We start from the raw sequence: 19,708 nt of genomic DNA on the forward strand, positions 1-19,708 counted from the left end.
GACTGGGAGGAACCAACTCATTCCTGCCTAAATTCCTACAATCATCACCTGAGGTTCCTCCCCAGAAACCTCCAGCACACAGAGAGTCACCTTCCAGCACAGTTGACAGGTGCAGTCCTCATCCAGGACATCCTCTTTCTTCCCCCAGCCAGGAGACATCTTGCTGGGTGTCCACTGTCCAGTGCTCCAACCCTGCTCCGCTGCTGCCCCCGCACCCCCCCCCTCAGTCTCCACCAGGTTCTCCCAGCTCAGCCCGGCCATGGTTCTCTGTGAGGATAGGGAGTGTGGTGTGTGCTACCAGCCCTACTCACGGCAGGAGCGGATCCCAAGGGTGCTCCACTGTAGACATACCTTCTGTGCACCCTGCCTGGAGACCATGTCCCAGCCCAAGAGTGGCATGCTGACGGTCACCTGCCCCCTGTGCCGGCAGATGACCTGCGTGGGCAAGGGTCTCGGCCTGCAGGAGGCCCTGTGGGTCAACAGCAGAATGTGGGACCTGATAGAAGAGAGCCCCGATGAAGAGGAGGAGGAGGAAGAAGAGGAGGAGGCAGTGAAAGAGGAGGTTGAAGAGGAGAGGATAGAGGCTAATGGACAGACGCAGCACTCTCTGCAGGCACAATGGTGGGTCTTTTTTGATTGCGGGCGAGGCACCTTAATTAGGGTGGCCCCATGTGGTGTCTGCCCTATCACATCATACCATGACGCAGACTTCTTATGTTTTTTTTCTTCTGTTTTCTCAGCCCCTCTTCGAAGTGCCACAGAACAAAGCTCAAGTTTCCAGCCTTCTTGAGGAAATTTAGTCTGACCAAACAGCCCCAGGAGAGGATTGTGCCTGACAGCAATGTGTAAGTTCTGACTTGTTATGAGTGACCAATTGTGTCATCACTGTCATTACTGTATATGAGGTGAGGTGGGTGGTGTTGCATAACTGAGACACATTTCACCACCCAAACAGAAAGAGACATACAAACAGACATACAAAACATATTGCAAAATCATACAAGGAGGAATTTCTCCATAATATGATTGGATATCTTTATGCACGTCCTCATGTTCATATTCGTACTGTATGTTTATGCATCATGTTTATCATCACAAAAACATCCCAGTTTTCGTTCCAATGTATTACTTTGTGTATTCATATAAAGATCACATGCAAATAGTAATAGTAGTATGTCAGCTTCTGTAGGCCCTACAGATACTACTTCTGTAGGCCCTACTGGTACGTTAATAGTTGTTTGTTTCTGTTTCACAGGGAGATGAAATCTTGGCGGAGGCTTCCAGCTGATGAGACTTTCTAGGAAGTAAATTGGCCCTGAGTTCTATATTCACAACATTGGGGCAATATTCACTTCCCATTCTGGATGAAAAACATTTTCTGAACATGGCGTCGGTTACTAGTGGATCTCAGTCAACCATGACCCCTGGAAGAAAGGGCTCAGGGACAGTTAGTATGAAGCACCCTTCCATGTGTCTCTGACAGGGCCAGCTTTATTGTTGAGAGGCAGTGAAACTTGCACCGTTGTCCTGTCCCCCAATTAGATATGCTAGCCTTAATTCCCCTCAGCTGTCCTAACAGAGGAGTCTCAGAGGAATCCTGGACCCCCTCAACAGATGGCCTCCTGGGGATGCCCCCCCCCCCCCTACACACACACACTTCCAAAACCCCAGGGTCTGCAAACAGAACATTTAATTTATTATAAGCTTTTGTATTTATGCCAGTTCTTAAATTATTTTCAATAAAAAAAATTCTGTTTGAAAGTAATAATAACTGTGTGCTTGTTGTTGATCTTGACTTTGGTTATGCGCTGCGTCAGTGGGTCTCTTTCAAGTTCTTTTCACGAATCCAACCCTGTTCCTCATATGTACTGCAGGTAAATGCTATAAATGTATGGGTGTAGTTCTGAACGTAACATTACTTCAAAAGTAAACCAAAATATACAGTCCCCACACTTTCTGACCTACTTTTTTTTTTTTTTTTTACTGAAAATGTTCTTAACAAACGCTTTGGGTCATTTTGCAATGCAAATATGGAGCTAATTCAAATGTGATCTCAGTTCAAGCCTTCTCAAGCAGGCTGATCTACTTTATTCACCAAGCCCTACTTTGCACATCATTTAACATTAAAGGGACTGAAAATACAAGTGATGCAAGCGAGAGATTTCTCAAAGCAATTTATACGGTCAAGATTAATTTGGTGGGCATGATACAGAACAATAACCAATCCCAAAGGACTCACTCACCCATGTTAAATGGATTATGAGTTCTTTTCATTTGGCATCTGTCAAGTATTACATACTAAGAGATATTAGACCAAAGAATCGGATCATCTCCCTATTCAAATGAGCTTTCCCCTGTTAAAGTATTATGCTTTACACATAAACACACTCATCACAGTCACAGTCATCATCCATTGCACACGTGCTGACCTGGTAAGGACGAAGACGGTTGATTACTTTAGGACAAAATACGTTAATGTCTGGATTAGGGACAGCAAGTAAACAGAATATTGAAACTGCAGGGTCACTATGCATGGGTAAAGGTCCTTACACTGTTACCCGTCATGAGCACTTCTAGAAGACTGAGGTTTCTTGACGTGTTGGTTTACAGTTGGTGGTGAGCAGGTTGGGACAGGTTGAGTATCACCTGTGTTCTTGGGAAAAGAGAATGTACCAACAGAGCTGGTGGTGTTAGGATGTACCAACAGGGTCGTCTCAACCAGATGCCCTCAGATGTTTGATCCCGATGTCTCAACCAGAGCTGCTGCATATCCAGGTGCACCATGAAGTCTGTGATGAACCACATCGGAATATGTGTAATCAATGCATATCCTACAACATTAATCAGTCCCGCTTTAGATTAGATGCAGCTTACAAAGGCCTCATAAAGCTTCTATAACCGCTACGTAAATGAGTCACATAGCATGTATAACCCATATGTCATGCTTTATAAAGTGTTCATAAATGTGGCATTATTTTATGACATACTGACACACAGTAATGATACATTTATGAACCCTTTGTAAAGCACCGTTTTACATGCTTTGTGACACATTTGAGTAGTGCTTATTTAAGCTTTATGAAGGCTTAATTAATTATGTCTTCATAAGCTGCATTTTCTCTGAAGAGGGATCCATTATTCATGTCGTGTGGTCTTCAATCGGAATGATTGTGTCGTTACATACACCAAGCCTGTCGGTTCGTCTGTTGTTGTGATGTGCTTCTTTGCCACAGCCCTTCCCATCTGTCCGGAAGACCAAAGTGATCCGGTTCTTTATCTAAGGGCCTGCAGCCGGCCATGGCTGTGCTGGCTCACAGTGACCTCTCACAAGCGGCCTGGGGGGGGCAGGGGCTGAGAGTGACTTACAAGTTAAGAGTAGCCAGAGGGAAAACACTCACAGTCAAAAGACATCCCAAGGACCATCCATGCAGGCCCACGTTGAGTAAGTTGCAGCCAGAAGATGCACCAATAAAGCCAAAAGACACACAGGTAATACAAATAGCCCTCAGGCAGCTGCCCTTGCTTTGGGTACAGGAAAGCAGGGATGTAGGTGGAAAGCCCTTGAGCATCACAATAATGATGGTGGGTTCCACATGTGTTTGCACTGGTGCTCATAGCATCCTGACAAGTAGCCTATATTTGTGTATTCCTCAGACCATTGTTTGTCAGTAAATAAAATGCACTCAGATCTTAGTAATGGTATTCTAATCTACACAGTTTGAAGGTTAGCTACAGGTGTTTAGTATGGAGGTGAAGCCATGGCAAGACTGATGCTGATTCCCAGCATGAGAGCTGTATGAGAACTGGAAACTCCAGTTCAAAACTCCAGGTCGATCTGTCACTATATCACACCAGAAACCAGTTAGCTTTTAGTCACTCTACCAGGGCTTGCCATAACATGTCGGACCTAGCCTACAGACTGATTTATGCTGATACAATATAAGACTATATAGGGATACTAAATTATTAGTTATGTGTGAATGGAACACAAATATGACCACATACAATTTATTTAACAGAGCTCAGTATGCTTGGCAACAGTGTTTCACAAAAAGAAAAAAACATGATGTTTTCATCAAAAGAAGAATCATCCACTAGGGTTTTGGTAATAAGACATCTTTATTGATCATTTGGACAGACATGCTAGACCTCTTTACAGTGCGAATGGAGAGCCAGCTCTGAAAGACCCAGGTCTGCTCCAAAGAGCTATGACAGAACCCGCACACACACACACACCTTCAGGGTACGCGGTCTCCTCAGCCCTCAGCAGCTCATGGCATGGCCTCAGAGCTTATGGGGGTGTGGCTGCATCATTCAAACATCCTTCTGTTTCAGGAATGTTACTATGGTCCTAATTAGATGGGACAGGAGGGTGCTCTACTCAGATCAGAGGGAATAACATAAAACAAAACAAAAAGATCAAGTATAGGCCTCTATGGCAATCCATCAATCATCGCATCCTCAACTAATAAATACCCCCCTCCCCCTTTAGAAACAAAAGCATCATACTGATTCTATGAGTTAAGAGGAGCAATACATTCTTCAGGATAAGGGTAATAAATAACTACACAGAAATGTATCATAAAGGTGACGATGCGGCAGTCTGGCGCATGGCATCACACCCACTCTCTTTTTTGGTGCAGGTGGGGGGCCTCAGTGGGTACGTTTAACAGTGTGAAATTTTGAGTTTATCTACTTGATTACGCATCCTAATTGGCTGACTATTATATTGTGTTTTATCTACCCCTCCCTTTCTAATGATATTCTGTAGACTTCAAAGTTTACAGAATATCATTTGAATGAGGAATTATTTCACAGAATAACTGCTGCCAAAAAGAGTGATGAGGGTGTATTTTTAGGCACCCATCTTCAGAGAGTTGCAAGTTTCAGTCAGTGACTTCCATATATACCACCAGCATACCACTTCTCAGGGAGTTTCCCTCTGACGTCCGCATCGGAGATTCAACCTCAGCCTCGACATTCCTTCCTAAACCCATGGATGGAGAGCTGTGCTTCAGCAAAGCCCTCTCCCCCTCAGCCCAGCTCTGATCCCCCTACCCCACTAGCTGGGTCAGGATCATCAGTATTCACACGAGAGCTTCTCTTTTGGAAATGTGTAAAGAGTCACAGATGATTACCTCTACACTAACCTTTATGACACAGTACCCCGAATGTTATGAAGTCTAGATAATGATAATTATACAGTGTAAGACTTTAGGACTACGTTTTTCACTAAGTCTAAAATACGTTGTTAAAAAGTGCATTAATGTCTCACTTTAAAGACATTTAAAATAAAAGTAGTGTTTTGATCACTGGCTGACCATAGTACCAGCATGTTGGCTCTAAAAACAGGACCAGGTTCAGTTAAATCCACATCCACTGTGAAACCTATAAACTGCCAACGTTGCATAATGCTAATTTCAGTAGTAGTAGCTTCAACACAGGCAGCAAAGTAAATCACCACTGTTGGGCACACATCATTTGACAATCGAGCAGGTCTTGAATTAGGTGGCTGTATATTTACAATGAAGCGCTTCACAACTTCATAACCTGAAAGGTCTACATGTGCAAATTAGTCTTTTTTTTTCTTTGTTGACTGCTCACCATGAACAGCTATGATGGGCACCAGACTGGAGGGTGCTCTGCCCTTTTAACTATTTTATGATAGGACAGTCAGCTGTCAACAGAACATGAAGTATAGAGAATCACACAGATGGGCTGGGAGTTCCTAAACAGTTCCTCTAGTAGGCATGACCAGGGGCATGGATTCTACAGTCCTGCTGTCCACTGGTCACATACAGTTGATGGACTAACCTAACTAAGCACAATTACACACATAGTACACAACACAGCATCGCCAGGTGTCATGTGATAGTTAGTGGGGAAAGCCTGTGAAACACCTCACAAAAAGGGGTAAACCTATATCAGTTATCATGGCAAGAAGATGGGGCTCTGGAATGACACAGCTTGGCAGTGACTCTCTATTCTTGCCTTCTAAAGCTGCCTATATAGAAAGCTTACATTTACACACACGCGCTTGACAATGGTGGGTGGTTCCAAACTCAAGAATACAGGAAAAGTCCAGTGTCACAGAATTGTGAAGCGAAAAACAAAGAAATGACAAGACATTTTCAGAGAGTGCATTAAGCCACAGGTGTAGGTTAAGCATTTACATCATCAAACTTGTGTACACGCCAGTAGACAGTGTGTACACACCATGTACCTACAGTATGCTTAAAAACACTATGTTTGCATGCATTAGACACTCAGTAGCTACTGCTCAGTTTGGACTGCCTGTCCCAATCCAGCTCCTTCCTTCACAAGTGTAGTCTGCTTCATTTCAGAGCTTTTCCTCCAATATACAAAAATACAAAAGAAAAAAAGAAAACCTATCATTCGACTTTTTTTCTCCAAAAAAGTATACACGTTTAGGATTTTGGGACTTTTTTGTTTGTGGTTTTCTCATTTTTGAATTTTTAAGACTTTTTGGCAATTTCGTTAACAAAGTACACTATTTTACAACTCAAATGTATAATGTAACGCTGTTTCCAACCAATGACCAATATTCAGATGAAGAGGCCAAATTCCAATCTGAGAACTCAACTGGAGGCTAACCAATAGGAAGCAACACAATAAGCATGTGGTGAAGATAAATGTGCCCAATCGGATGTTAGTACTAACAGGAACAGCCGCCTTCAGTGGTCGGAGGCTCCTGTGGTTTGTCCAGCTTGATGTCAATCACTGGTGGACATAGTTGAGGAAAACATTTCAAACAAAACAACACGAAGAATGAATGAATGTAATGGAACAACTACATTTTGCAATACAGGAAACAGGGCTATATGTTCATATTTCACTTTTCACCAGTTTGAATTGGCTGAATAGGCCAAAGGCATGCAATCGTAGGACCACATTAGTTCAAATCCCATTTACAGACAAAGGAGAGAGAATATAGCCATTATTGTGTGAATTAGAAGGGTGTAACATCGCTGCCCCCTGCAGTCACTGCCTGGTACTTTTTTTTAACAGGGAGCCTGCAGTATGTTATCTCCTCCACTAGATGATGCTGTTGTTTGTAGCTTTACTACTGCACTCTTCTCAAGGCAACGATCCATTATGTGGGCGTCAACACAAATTCTGTATTCTCCTCCATTCTCATGTGTAATATTCAGAGTAAAATTCTAAAATGTGTTGGTAATGAGTTCAGGTTTGAGAGGAGGTAGAAACCCTGGCTCCCATGTGAGAAATACCACCCAGACATACAAAATAAACCAAACTGGATGATTGTTAATAATTGAAATGTTCTCAATGATGATCTCATTGCCACCTGCCCGAGCATAACACACACACACACACACACACACACACACACACACACACACACACACACACACACACACACACACACAGCAACCCCCACCCATGGCATGTACACACACACACACACGCACACACATGCACACACGCACACACACACACACACACACACACACACACACACACACACACACACACACACACACACACTATATAATTTACACACCTCCCCTGAGACTTGGGGAATGTTAAGGCAAATGAGGTTTCCAAGGACATGTCACCTGTCAAATAGCCTGTGTGTGTGTGTGTGTGTTTGTGCGTGTGCATGTGTGTTTTTGTCCATATGCGGCTGTGCGTGTGTGAGCACATACACACACACCCATGCGCAAGTGTTTGTCATTGGCCCCGACCACACCGCCATAGCAAGTGTCACCTGAAGGACTTCCTACCACACACGGCCAAGTATTCCCTTACGCAAGTCCCCCCAGGACCCCCAACCCCAGCTGCACACATCACCAAACCAAATGAGCTCCAGGACGCCCCCTGGCCCAGCAGGAGAGGACTAATGGTCCAGGAGGGGCCTTGTCCTCCAGGTGGTGAGACAGAAGCCCCTTCGCCCCCTCTGACCACAGCGACAGGATGAGTGCGCGATGGGGGGTGGGGGGTGGGGGGGGGGGTTAGAGTGTCACTCCTCCCATATTGTAAAGCAATACCAAAGCTGAGGGTTCTCTTTCCCGGTGGGCCACCGAGCAGCCTGGCTGCATGGGTTGACCTCATACCAGCCTCTGTGTGTGATTCCCTAATGAGGCCGTCTGCAGAGCACCGCACCGCAGGCAGCGTCTCAGAACCTCCAGAAAAGGGATGAAAAACGATCCCTCTGTTCCGCTAGCGAGACTGTTAGTTGCTTTTGTGTTGAGGTTCTGCTGAGAGGACAATGTGTTCCGGAATGTTTTGTTGTTCTCGGTATAGATGGCAGTTTCTCAAACGGGGCGGTTGTGATTCACCGGTAAACAGGTCAGAGAGGTGGTAAAAAGGTCAGGGCAGATGAGTCTCCGGCCTTTAACATGGCTGACCCCTCTCTGGCCACGAAGCAGGCCTCAAGCCCGACCGTCCCCCGCCCCTCCACCCCGCCGCGTCGTGGCGCCGGAGACTGCACCGAGAGGAGGAACTCGCCCCAAAAGACCTTGACACGCGGCAATAAATCAGCCAGTCCCCAGCCCCAACCTGCCCAGCAGACCCCATTTGAAACAGGCAATTACCAGAGAAGCTCCTCGTAAATACTGCCTAAATATCTGTCCCCGCTCCCCATCTCCACCCCGAACTGCATCACGGGGGAGGTGGGGGGTGGAGGGACGGGGGCGCGGGGTTCACCCTCCAGCATAAACAAGAGGAGAGCAGTGACATGGGAGCAGTCAGCTAACACCTGACATGCCGTAAACACCAGTGTGTGTCCTCATTTCAAACATCCCGCGTGTGTGTGTGTGTGTGTGTGTGTGTGTGTGTGTGTGTGTGTGTGCATACGTGTGCTTTAACTACAAACCCCCATGGGGATTGTTAGAGAAAAACAGCAGAGCTGGCTTGCTACATTTGATATAACAGAGAGAAACACACGCACACACACAAGTGTTTGTGCGTGCACGGTCTTATGTTTGTGCACGCACATACTGTATGTGTGTGCGTGCGCACGTGTGGGTGCGTAACTAGGGCCCTCCTAGGGAGATCAATACTGGCCAGAGTGCAATAACAACACTGGCTCTGCTCCATTAAGCCAGAATGTGAGTCTGTCAGACACAGAGGGGATAGAAGAACTGTCACCAGTCTCCATCCATCACCCTGATGCCTGTCATAAACCATCACTGCAGTACCGCCCCCCCCCCCTCCCCAGCACCCCACCATCACCTTCATTAGGCCTCATTAAAACCTGGATAAAGCACGGCCAGAGACATCAGGCTAATTGGCTGAACCAGGAATGGGCCCTTCCAGATGGAGAAAATTGGTGTACTGCAGTGAAACTCCTACCTCGCTCGCCAACAGAGGTGTGTTTGATTGTCTTCCGTAGAGGGGGACGGGGGTGGGGGACGGGGACTGAACAAGACTGTGAAACAAGACTAGGTGCTCGCTTCGTCAAATCAAACGAACGCGGGGGGGAGAATCAGATATGACAGCCCCCAGAAAGACAAACACCATTGCGTTGTCATCCACACAGGTGAATGAAATATAGTGATAGTCTAGTGATAGCTGCAGAGAGTGTCAGCGCGCTCGCATTCCCCCGACACTTCAGAGCGCCTTCCTACCCCCCCGGGGGGCACCTCGTCAGACAGCTTCACGTGGGAAAATTAATGAGAGAGCAGGATGCACGTGTTGAAATGAAAGACATTTTCATAAATCACCCACAGTTACCATAGAGATGGCGCCTCTCCTCTGGTACAGCAGTGACTGGAGCTGTCATCCACGGGTGCGTGTCAGCAGCAGCAGCGGAGTATGGAAGAGGAAGAACATTCTCTACCCAGTTGGTCTACGCAATATAAAAGGGAAAGCAGAACCAGAATGCATCCACCATGAACTTACTCTCTATTGTACTAATAGGGCCTTGAACACACTGAGGGGTGCTTGACACTGTGCTCCACACTAGGGTTGGGGAGCTGGGGGTCTGTAGGGGATGGGGGCTTAGAGCAACCAGCCAGCCCCAGAGCCAAGAGGGTTAAATGGGGCTCAGGCTGGGGGCGCCCCGGTAGCTCACCGGGTAAGAAGGCTTAGTCCTTCGCACGGCGGACCCGGGTTCGATTCCTGGCTCGGGTCCTGTGCCGCATGTCCTCCCCTCTCTCTATCTCCCACGTTTCCTGTCTCTCTCAACTGTCCTGTCCGATTTAAGCTGAAAAGCCCTAAAAAATATATATATATAAATGGGGCTCAGGCTGTACAACACCAGCCTGTCTGGTTTGTTTGTGATTCCACCATGTCCTGGCTGGAATATCGCTGTTTAACACAAGAGTGAGGGATAAAGTGTTTCCATGACCATTAAAGCACAGCATCCAGGATAACACGAACACAGTCCCAGAGCAAAGATGGAGGTCCCCAGACCACAGCTTTGCTGACAGTTGTTTGTGAAGCATTACTAGCCTCTAGCCCCGTAGTAACTGCCCAATGAGGCAGAAATTCCCAGCACACACGCTCTGCTCTGTCCGTCTTCCGCAGGGGCTTGGTATCAACACCAAAGCACATTAAAGACTCAATGAGTGCTGAGTGCCGCTCAAAGGGCCCTGACAGCCCTGGGGTGTCACTTCCACCAGAGACCGATATTAAATGGTGGCTTTTACACAATGTGATTGAGCACCACTGCCCTTCTACCTGCTTGCTTGTGTGCAAGGGGGGAGAAACCGCCTTCTCATGCGGCATGTATTCCTCTGGCACTGCACGGAAAGACTAAGAGCACGCTGAACGCGTACGTTCTAATAATGCAGGTGCTAGAGTCTACTACAGTTTATAGAAACATGAGACTTTGTTGTATTTCATTCTCATTCTTGATTCTGACAGACTACTGGCTCTCGGCTTCCCTCAGAACGAGGCAGCGGCGTGTCGGGCGCCGCATGGTCGGCGCGGGCGGATTTACAGTAAAAGCAGCCAAAACGGAGAAACCCAGCCATCCCTGGCGTGGCGCCACTTTCATATCCGTCCCGTGACATCCGCGGCTCGGCATCGGTGCCATGCCGCGGCGGCCTGACTGATGACGGTGGGCGGACAACTCCTGTCACTGCATTAAATCAGCTGGCGGAACGAGGCCTGGCCGTCATCCACGGGTGGTGGCGTGCGCCCCCCCCCCCCCCGCTGATGAAACCCTACTCTCGCCCCCGTGTCTGTCAGGCTCTGTTGCTCGAACACAGCTTGTAGGAACCTCGTTTATTTAGACTTGTAGCAGAGTGATCCTGTTATTCGGCCTTCGTTCCTGGAGGACAGCAGACTTATCTGGGAGCACAGAGTTCACTCGCAGTATACTGGACTGAGACATAAATAGGTCAGGTAGCTGTTTCTGAACAGGGGCTGCAGCCAAGATATCTGTCCCTAATGCAAAGGTTTCCAGAGTGTTTGTCTTTGAGCGCGTTGCTGTGCTTCTCGAGGCCTAAGTGCCTGTGCAGTAAAAGGATACTTCCCTCTTTGCTCGTCTCCTGCATGCTCTCCATCCCGGGGAGGGCAGCTGCCACACGTCGAAACAGCTGGAGGAAAAGAGGGAGGGAGAGAAAGAGAGAGAGGTAGAGGAAGAGAAAGAGAGAGAGAGAAAGTGAAAGGGGGGTAGAGAGAAAGAGAGAGAAAGAGTGTGTGTGTGTGTGTGTGTGTGTGTGTGTGTGTGTGTGTGTGTGTGTGTGTGTGTGTGTGTGTGTGTGTGTGTGTGTGTGTGTGTGTGAGAGACGGGGGGCAGAGGAGGAGGGGAAGGTGGAGGGGGTAGAGAGTGTGTGTAAGAGAGAGAGAGAGAGAGAGAGAGAGAGAGAGAGAGAGAGAGAGAGAGAGAGAGAGAAAGGATCAGTACACTTTAACTCATGTCCAGAACCAAGGAGGGACATCTCATCATTTCATGCATCCCCCATCCACCTGCCGTCAAGTCAGCCCCCTCAGACAGCAGGGCTCCCAGCATGCAGTAGGGTCTTCTTGAAACAAATCTGGATGTGTTGGCTGACAGCCAGGCTGACATACCGTAGCCCCTCCGTCACACCACTTAAGACCGGCGTGCCGCTCTCAGCTCTGCTGCCCATCTCATTACATCCAGGTCAATTACAAGCACATCTCCAGCACTACAGCCACAAGAAGGATGGGCTATTATAGGTGGTGAATGAGTGCCCCCTTCCTCCCGGCAGTGCCCTCACATGCTTGTTAGGGAAGAGCTCCTCCCAGGGCGTGACGGATCACCTGACACTGGCAAAGGTTACATCAAGGAAGAAAGAGCCCAGAAAAAATGTCAGAAGGGCCATTTAATGTTGTGTTTGGTGTGGGTGGTTGTTAGCTGTGTCTCAACAAGCCATTCATCAGCTCTTCCTGCCATGACCTTCGCGGATCTGGGAATAGCTGTGATTTAGAATTGTACTGAAATGAAAACAAAACCACAAAGAGATGTGATTATTTGCCTCATAATTTACTTAACATTTTACAGTATTACATTTTATTTTGGGTAGGATTTAAAACAAAACAAAGAAAAATGCTACAATGTACCAAGTGCCCTGGTGGTCTAGTGCTCCGTCAAACTTTCATTGATTTGTGGCAAAATGTCTGTTTTTTTCCGAGCGGTTTTCCGCCCTGGGTAGATGGGGCTCCAGTAACACGCTAACGGCCTCATTGCCATTCCCTGAGCCTAGTCTCTTAATGGCAACCAACAGCACACACCCACATCCCAGGCCTCGCTAGCCTCCCTCTGGATCATAAAGCACAGCAGTCTGGCCATGAATACATGGAACAGGGAGCTATTAGAGCAGGAACAGAAGAAAAGAGGGTAATTTTGTTAAATGCCTTCCAGTTATTGTTTCTGACAGTGGCAGACAAAGAGCTCCATAAAGCACAAGCTCTAAAGAGGTTGGGTCCAGTAAGAAGACCCAAAATGTAATACCTCTGAAATTGACTGATTGTACTATATACACATAATTTGATAGTTTGTATGTGGTGTAAGCCCATGTCACAAGTTAAAGTGTTTAGTGAAAGACATGCTGGGTAAAATGCTTCTAAGCACAGCATATGAACAGGGGATAACTGCTATTCTGCTATTATGAAAGACAGCTGACTGTCAAGGGTTGATCAAGTCCCATCCCTGATGTTGATTGAAAAAAAGGTGACAGGGTCTCTGGAGCCGGCACCGCCGAGCACAGTTGACACTGGAGGAGGTAAGTCCACAGCCTTTGTGAGAGATGTGATTCGTTGTGGTCTGTTCTGCCCTGTTCCCTGTTACCACATTTTCCCATTCATCTCCAGCGGTGCTTAAGTGAGGGGGAGAATGGGCCCTGTGTTTGAATGGGAATGACAATGGCCTGGGTGAGAACATCCGTCTGCGAGGTCGTTGGTGTCTGGCTCCCTTCATTTAACACTGACATCATATATTACTGTGCTGCTGGTTCATCTACCTGTCTTAAGCTTACAATTTACGATACACAGAGAGAGAGAGAGATAGAGAGAGAGAGAGAGAGAGAGAGAGAGAGACCTCAACATAGACTTCCAACTTACTTCCACTCCCACTGAACCAATCTTAGCCATATATTTAATGATTATTTCACATTCACACATCAAATTCTTGCAATGCAGTCAGCTGTGTGTCCTTAATCAGCTTTGTACAGCCCACAGTCCTGCATTACTGCCCCAGTACCGGTTAAAAAGTGGTAAAATCTGAGTAAACCCCAGTCTCTCAAAAACACGCCATGCTTTTAAACCCTTCACTATTCTCCTCCTACAGTATGATTTAGCAAAATCACTGGTGCTACTCTCTGTCATTCTCTGTCTCTATCTTTTTCTCTCTCTCTCCTTCTCTGATTGTCTCTCTCTTTACGTCTCTCTCTCTCTCTCTCTCTCTCTCTCTCTCTCTCTCTCTCTCACACACACACACACACACGAACAACACACACTCTCTTCAGGGCTGAGGAGAAAGCTCTCACCTGTTTGACGTTGTACCCGGTCTTGGCGCTGGTCTCGATGAACATGACACTCAGCTCCTTGGCCCTCTGCTCCCCTTCCTCAATGGTGATTTGCCTGTTAAGTCCACATAACAGCACTGACCATTAGCTCACTGCAAGTAATTAGGATTCCATCAACATTCACACATACTGTAACAGTTGGCTCTGTTGGCTGGTAAGAGGGTTTAGTAGCCCCTACAGACTACAGAATCCAAGACAATCGCAACATTTACTGCTGCTCTCACACAGGTTCCCTAATAAACATCAATTAATTGATGGAAAAACTAAGTAATTACAACGTGGTGAGATAAATTAATTACAGCCCGTTTGTACGACACCATTCTGGGATCCCGGGGGAGGGAGGAAGGGAGAGAGACAGCTGTCTAATATTCCCAACAGGCTGTGAAAAGGAAAGAGAGAGAGAGAGAGAGAGAGAGAAGGAGAGAGACAGACAGACAGACAGACAGACAGACAGACAGAGAGAGACAGACAGACAGACAGACAGACAGACAGACAGACAGACAGACAGACAGACAGACAGACAGACAGACAGACTGTGCAATTCAGCCCAGCCCTATCCAGCCAACCAGCCACGCCTCAGCCCAGCCAGCCTGCCAACTAGCCAGGCGGAGAGCTGAGTCTTGTTATTGTAACACAACTGTGCTGGACTGCCAGAGCCAGTGGTCCTGAGGGAGAGAGAGAGAGGGAGAGAGAGAGAGAGAGAGAGAGAGAGAGAGGGAGAGAGAGAGAGAGAGAGAGAGGGAGAGAGAGAGAGAGAGGGAGAGGCAGGCAGGCATGATGATGTAACCAGTCTGGCTGCTTTGTTCTCCTCTCTGCAGCACAGGGACCATCTAAACTGTTACCTCCTCCATCCTATTGATTTACACTCACACCCATTATCTAAAGGGCTGCCAGTGCATTCCAACAAAAGATCACTCTGGTAAAAAGTATATTTTCCAGTGCATGGTGACACACTGTGTACTGTAGTCTAGGGCCTGGCTTAGATATGTATGCACTTAATTTAGGAGAGAATTTCTGAACTGTTATAGACTAATATGACCCTAATATGAAGGAGCAATGTGGGATGTGTACATGGTTCTCTATCCAGGATGAAAAATCCTAAAATGACCACGCCCCTTTAAAAAAGAAAAAAAGAGTAGCATTGCTAATTCATATTTTATGGAGGAAATACTCAATCGCAAGCATACTTTGTGGCGATTTAAAAAAACAAAAAACAGAACATCAACGGACACCAGTGACCACTCCCTGAGTTTCCTGTCTTTGAAAACGAGAGTTTATGGTGTTTTTGAGGGAATTTTTCTATGCACCTATGGATCCATTGGGTGTGTTAGCGGCGACGAGCTACATCTCGAGAGTGCACCATTTGACAAAACTTTCATATTGCCGGCTGTACATGCTTTATAACATGACTTATAATGCTAAATTCCTGTCCTGTCATTTAAAGACAGGTGCATGAAGGAGTTGATGTGTTTTAGAAGGGAGCGACAGAAGGAAGAGAGAGAGAGGACACAGGCACAGATCTGAGGCTGTATTTACACAGGCTAACGGAGGAGCCTGCCTGGCAGTGGCTATTTATGGGAACATGCAGGGCAGGCCACACCTCTGGGCCACCGTGCTTTATTCATCATACTGCATAACCTCCCCTGGCAAGTCTACTGCATTATGAATACAAGCGTCCACACTCAACAATATGTGGGCCTCCACTTCGAGAAGTCTGTGGCTGTGTGTTCTGAGACAGGGAGTTTCCTTCTCCCTACATGGCAGCCGTACACACACACACACACACACACACACACAGGCAGGACACACACACACACACAAAAACACGTACACACACTTTTGAATAGGACACACACACACCACACATACACACACACACACACACACACACACACACACACACACACACACACACACACACACACACACACCAACATCTGTGGTAGTTGGATGTTCCCATTGGTTGAGCAATCGACAGTAAAAGAAGTATAACTCCCCTTAAGAGTTCAGGTTCATCTCTCGAAGCCATTGGGTTCTTGCTAAGATGCCTCCAAACAGCAAATAGCTTTGACTTGCTAGCTGCCATTCCGTATCAACTTCTATACCCTTCAAGAAGCCTCAATGCAGTGGACTGGAGAACGAACGCCCCCTCACTCATCGGCACGTTGCACTGAGCCAGAGTTCTGTGTGCTGTAGCTTTGTGTCATCATAGGTTCCCACAGGGAAGCTTAAAAGTGGCAGCGTAATTGGAAAGGAGATATATGAGCTACAGAGCACTACGAATAATGTGTCTTTGTCTTATTTAAATGCTTCATGGTAACTGCCGTCCACAAGCCAAATGAAAAAACAAAACAACACAAGGGAAACGGACTGAATGGAAAGAGTTCTATGATAGCCTAGTAAAGGTTCTTTTCTATTCTAGAGCTGAACAACGCAATAAAATCAGGTTATGTTCTGGGGTGCTGTCAGACCACATGTCCGGTCATGTCTATGCAGAACACAGAGCCACTATTGCTCAGTGTTTGGATGGAGAAAGTGGGTGTGGGTGACAGTAATGACCCAGTGAGAGCCTTAGAACTCTATTCATCTAAGAGTCTTTCTGCCTTCACAGATTGTATGCAAATCGAGTTCTCATCTATCAATCAATCAATCAAAGCTTTATTTGTATAGCGCATTTCATACCCAGAGGCAACACAATGCGCTTTACAGAGAACAAGGGAGGTGGGCATACGACCCACTCTCTACATATTCCAGAGTCCCAATCTACACTCTCTCTCTCTCTCTCTCTCTCTCTTTCTCTTTTTCTCTTTCTTTTTGTGTGTTAGCTGTAAGCTGACACACCAAGAAGAGGGAATCCTATTTGTCGCTCCCTTCCTCTTTCTTGTTGTTGTTGACCTGCAGTGCTATGTTGCTACCACAAGAGGCAGTGGTCCCAGAACATCAAAACAAAAAGACTCCACAGAAATCCAAGGTCAGCGGTGGCTGAGTGGATAGTGCGCTGCCTATCACCGCGAAGGTTGTGAGTTCAATTCTTGGTGTGGACATACCAAGGTACCATGGCATATTTTATCACTGGATGTTATAGAAGTTATGTAACGAGCATGGGTCATATTTGTTAATTATAGACCCTTTTACAGCCTAGACAGCACAAGTATGCGTGCGCATTCTTGAAACAGTAGCAGAGGAAGACAGACGAAATCGCCATTATTAAGCGTACGGACTGGACTGAGGAAATCATCAGAAATGCCTGCGTTTGCGGTGTCCATTTTATATCAGGTAAGTTATTTTGACTACCTGGTTTCACTGGAATGTCTGGTTGAAATGTAGCCCTTCTCTGTCCCGTTGTCGCATTCCGCTCGCTCATGCCAGACAACAGTCCTTTGCTGGTCCATTCACTTTGCCGTCAAAATAATTTCACTCGGACAGAACGCGTCTAAATAAGTTATTTATTGGTAGCGCCGAGGCTTCAAACCCCAGCATTTGTTAAAATAGAGCGTGGGTCATATTTGTTCATTATAGACCCAGCTATGTATGCGCGTGCATTCTTGAAACAGAAGCAGGGGAAAACAGACGAGTTCAGAGCGAGCCGTATTTTAGTGCAAAGACTAGTATTTTATATACCATCAATATGTCTGGCTGTTGCGTCTACGGGTGTAGGCTACAAATCGGCGCTCTAGTGGCAAACTTTATTCATTTCAAGAGGAAACCGGCCTTTTCAGAACTGGAGTCGCCTGTGGCTACAAGCCATTAAGCGTAGCCTACGGACTGGACTGAGGACATAATCAGAAATGCCCGCGTTTGCGGTGCCCATTTTATATCAGGTGAGTTATTTTCTCGTCCCTATAGCGCCCTAAAATACAGCTTGTCGGTGGATACGCAACCGTATGCATTTCAGATTGATCATGTTGGCAATGTGTGTGAATTTGCTGCTATGTGAGAGATAAGGACCTGTTGTCGCATGTCGTTGACAAGCTTCCCCTTATGGTGTCAGAACGATGGCTTATGAATGCGATGTTATTATGTTAAATACAGTAGCCCAGAGATGGTTAGCACTGGCAGGGCTATTTCAGTTTGATAAAAGGCGTTGTGATGTTTGAGCATGAGTTGTCGTAGCCTAATGGACTTCGTTTTGCTGTGGAATTATAGTTGTTTACGTTTTGATAGGAACAATTAAATTGTCCCAATTGTTGCAAATTATTGGTACCCCTACCAGTGGCGATTGCTCCTATAAGCCAGGGTAAGCCTGGCTTATCCATACAAATCCAAATAAAACTTGATTTGAAAACTTGATCATAAGCCATCGTTCTGACACCATAAGGGGAAGCCTGAAATCGACTTTCAGACTGTTTTTGACTTAAATGCGTCTTGTATTCTGCCATGTCGCTTCATTTTCATCCGTGTTTAGCATTTTGGTAGTGCTCCGTCGCTCCCTACAGTCCTCATGAAAATACAGTCCACGTTACGGTCCGTTGACACCGGTCTTACTAGCTAGTTATTCACTTAACATTGTAGGCCAGATAAAATGATTCTAGCTTACGGAAGTCAAGACCAAATCAAATCAAGACCAAATCAAGACCTGGAGCGGTGGGCTAATACGCCTAGTAGCCTAGTAGGCTAGTAGCCTAAACACTGATCAGTGAAGTAGGGGAGTAGGCTATTGAGTGCTGTGTCCTAAGGGGGTGTATTTTATCGTCCTGTCATTCTCTTCGTGGTGCTTGGCCATTGTTGTCATATAATGGCTCTGTAGTTTATTTAGTGTGTCCCTAAAAGCTTGGTTGTTTCGGCCTAAATATTGCCCTCTTATTCGCTCGCTCTCAAATTATTGGCCTTTGTTGATGTGTTTAAAAAAACATAAGTAGCCTAGGCTACTATAGTTTTCCTGTATGTTTATACATATAAATGCCAATGCTCAGCGCTCTTCTGGTGTTGTTAAACCCATCAGGGCATGCTTTGACAGCACACCCCCCAAAAAATCGTGCGCGCTGCGTGTGCGTGCGTGCTTCGTTAGTCATGGCTTACCCGGTTCTAGGACCCACCAGACTCCACTGACCCCTACGTGTGTAGTTTCTTTCCCTATCTGCGTGTGTGTACGGGGTGTGTGGGCGGGGGGGAGGTTGGGGGGCATTGGGAGTAATAACAATGTCGGAAAAGACCCTGTGCAAGACCCCACGGTACGCTACTGCATTATAGACAGACAGTCCTCATTACAATAGGAGTAGGACACTTCAAATCCTATAGTAATTCATTTTTGTATAGGATGTGATGCACCAGTCGCTCTACGCCTATGTGGTTTATTTTCAGTGATTACACTGACTGTTGACTGGCACAGCTTTAGGTGGTGATGGAGAAATGAGCTTAATGTATTGATGCTTTTTTGTGCGTGGCTGTAAGCCAGCGCACCTAGTATAGCGTTTGTCCGGTTATCACTCCCTCCCTCCCTCCCTCCGTTACTGCGGACAATGTTGGCCTGCATTTCTCTGTTGGCACCACAAGAGGCAGTAGTCCCAGCACACCAAAATCAAGAGGACACCAAAATCAACCCGCCGATCTCCACTGCACAAGTAGAGTAGTGGTGAGAGCATTGGACTTCCACCCTGGAGACTGGGGTTGAAGACCCGGTGGGGATGACTTTATGGGACTATACCCCAAACCTCCACATGTTCATCCTTTCACTCCAACCTTTACCCCTTGCCTTATAGATCAGATCCTGTCCAAATCCCAACCCATAT

At 46.5% G+C, this 19,708-nt stretch overlaps 1 protein-coding gene across 2 annotated transcripts in view; it reads right to left on the minus strand.

The window, feature by feature from the left end:
• Window positions 1-6,676: 6,676 nt before the first annotated feature.
• Window positions 6,677-19,708, minus strand: part of rab6ba (RAB6B, member RAS oncogene family a) — a gene marked incomplete at both ends in the record, with an annotated part of 59,913 nt that continues 46,881 nt past the window's right edge. The window contains 3 exons of one of the 2 annotated variants that reach the window (XM_084444029.1): window positions 6,677-6,741; window positions 11,462-11,528; window positions 13,941-14,034. In XM_084444029.1, coding sequence (XP_084300155.1) covers window positions 6,677-6,741; window positions 11,462-11,528; window positions 13,941-14,034 — 226 coding nt within the window. The remainder of the gene's footprint in view (window positions 6,742-11,461; window positions 11,529-13,940; window positions 14,035-19,708) is intronic. The other variant, XM_084444030.1, reaches the window with a different exon arrangement.

The sequence above is a fragment of the Borostomias antarcticus genome (assembly GCF_949987555.1).
Source record: "Borostomias antarcticus genome assembly, chromosome: 10".
In the NCBI taxonomy this organism is placed as follows: Eukaryota; Metazoa; Chordata; class Actinopteri; order Stomiiformes; family Stomiidae; genus Borostomias; species Borostomias antarcticus.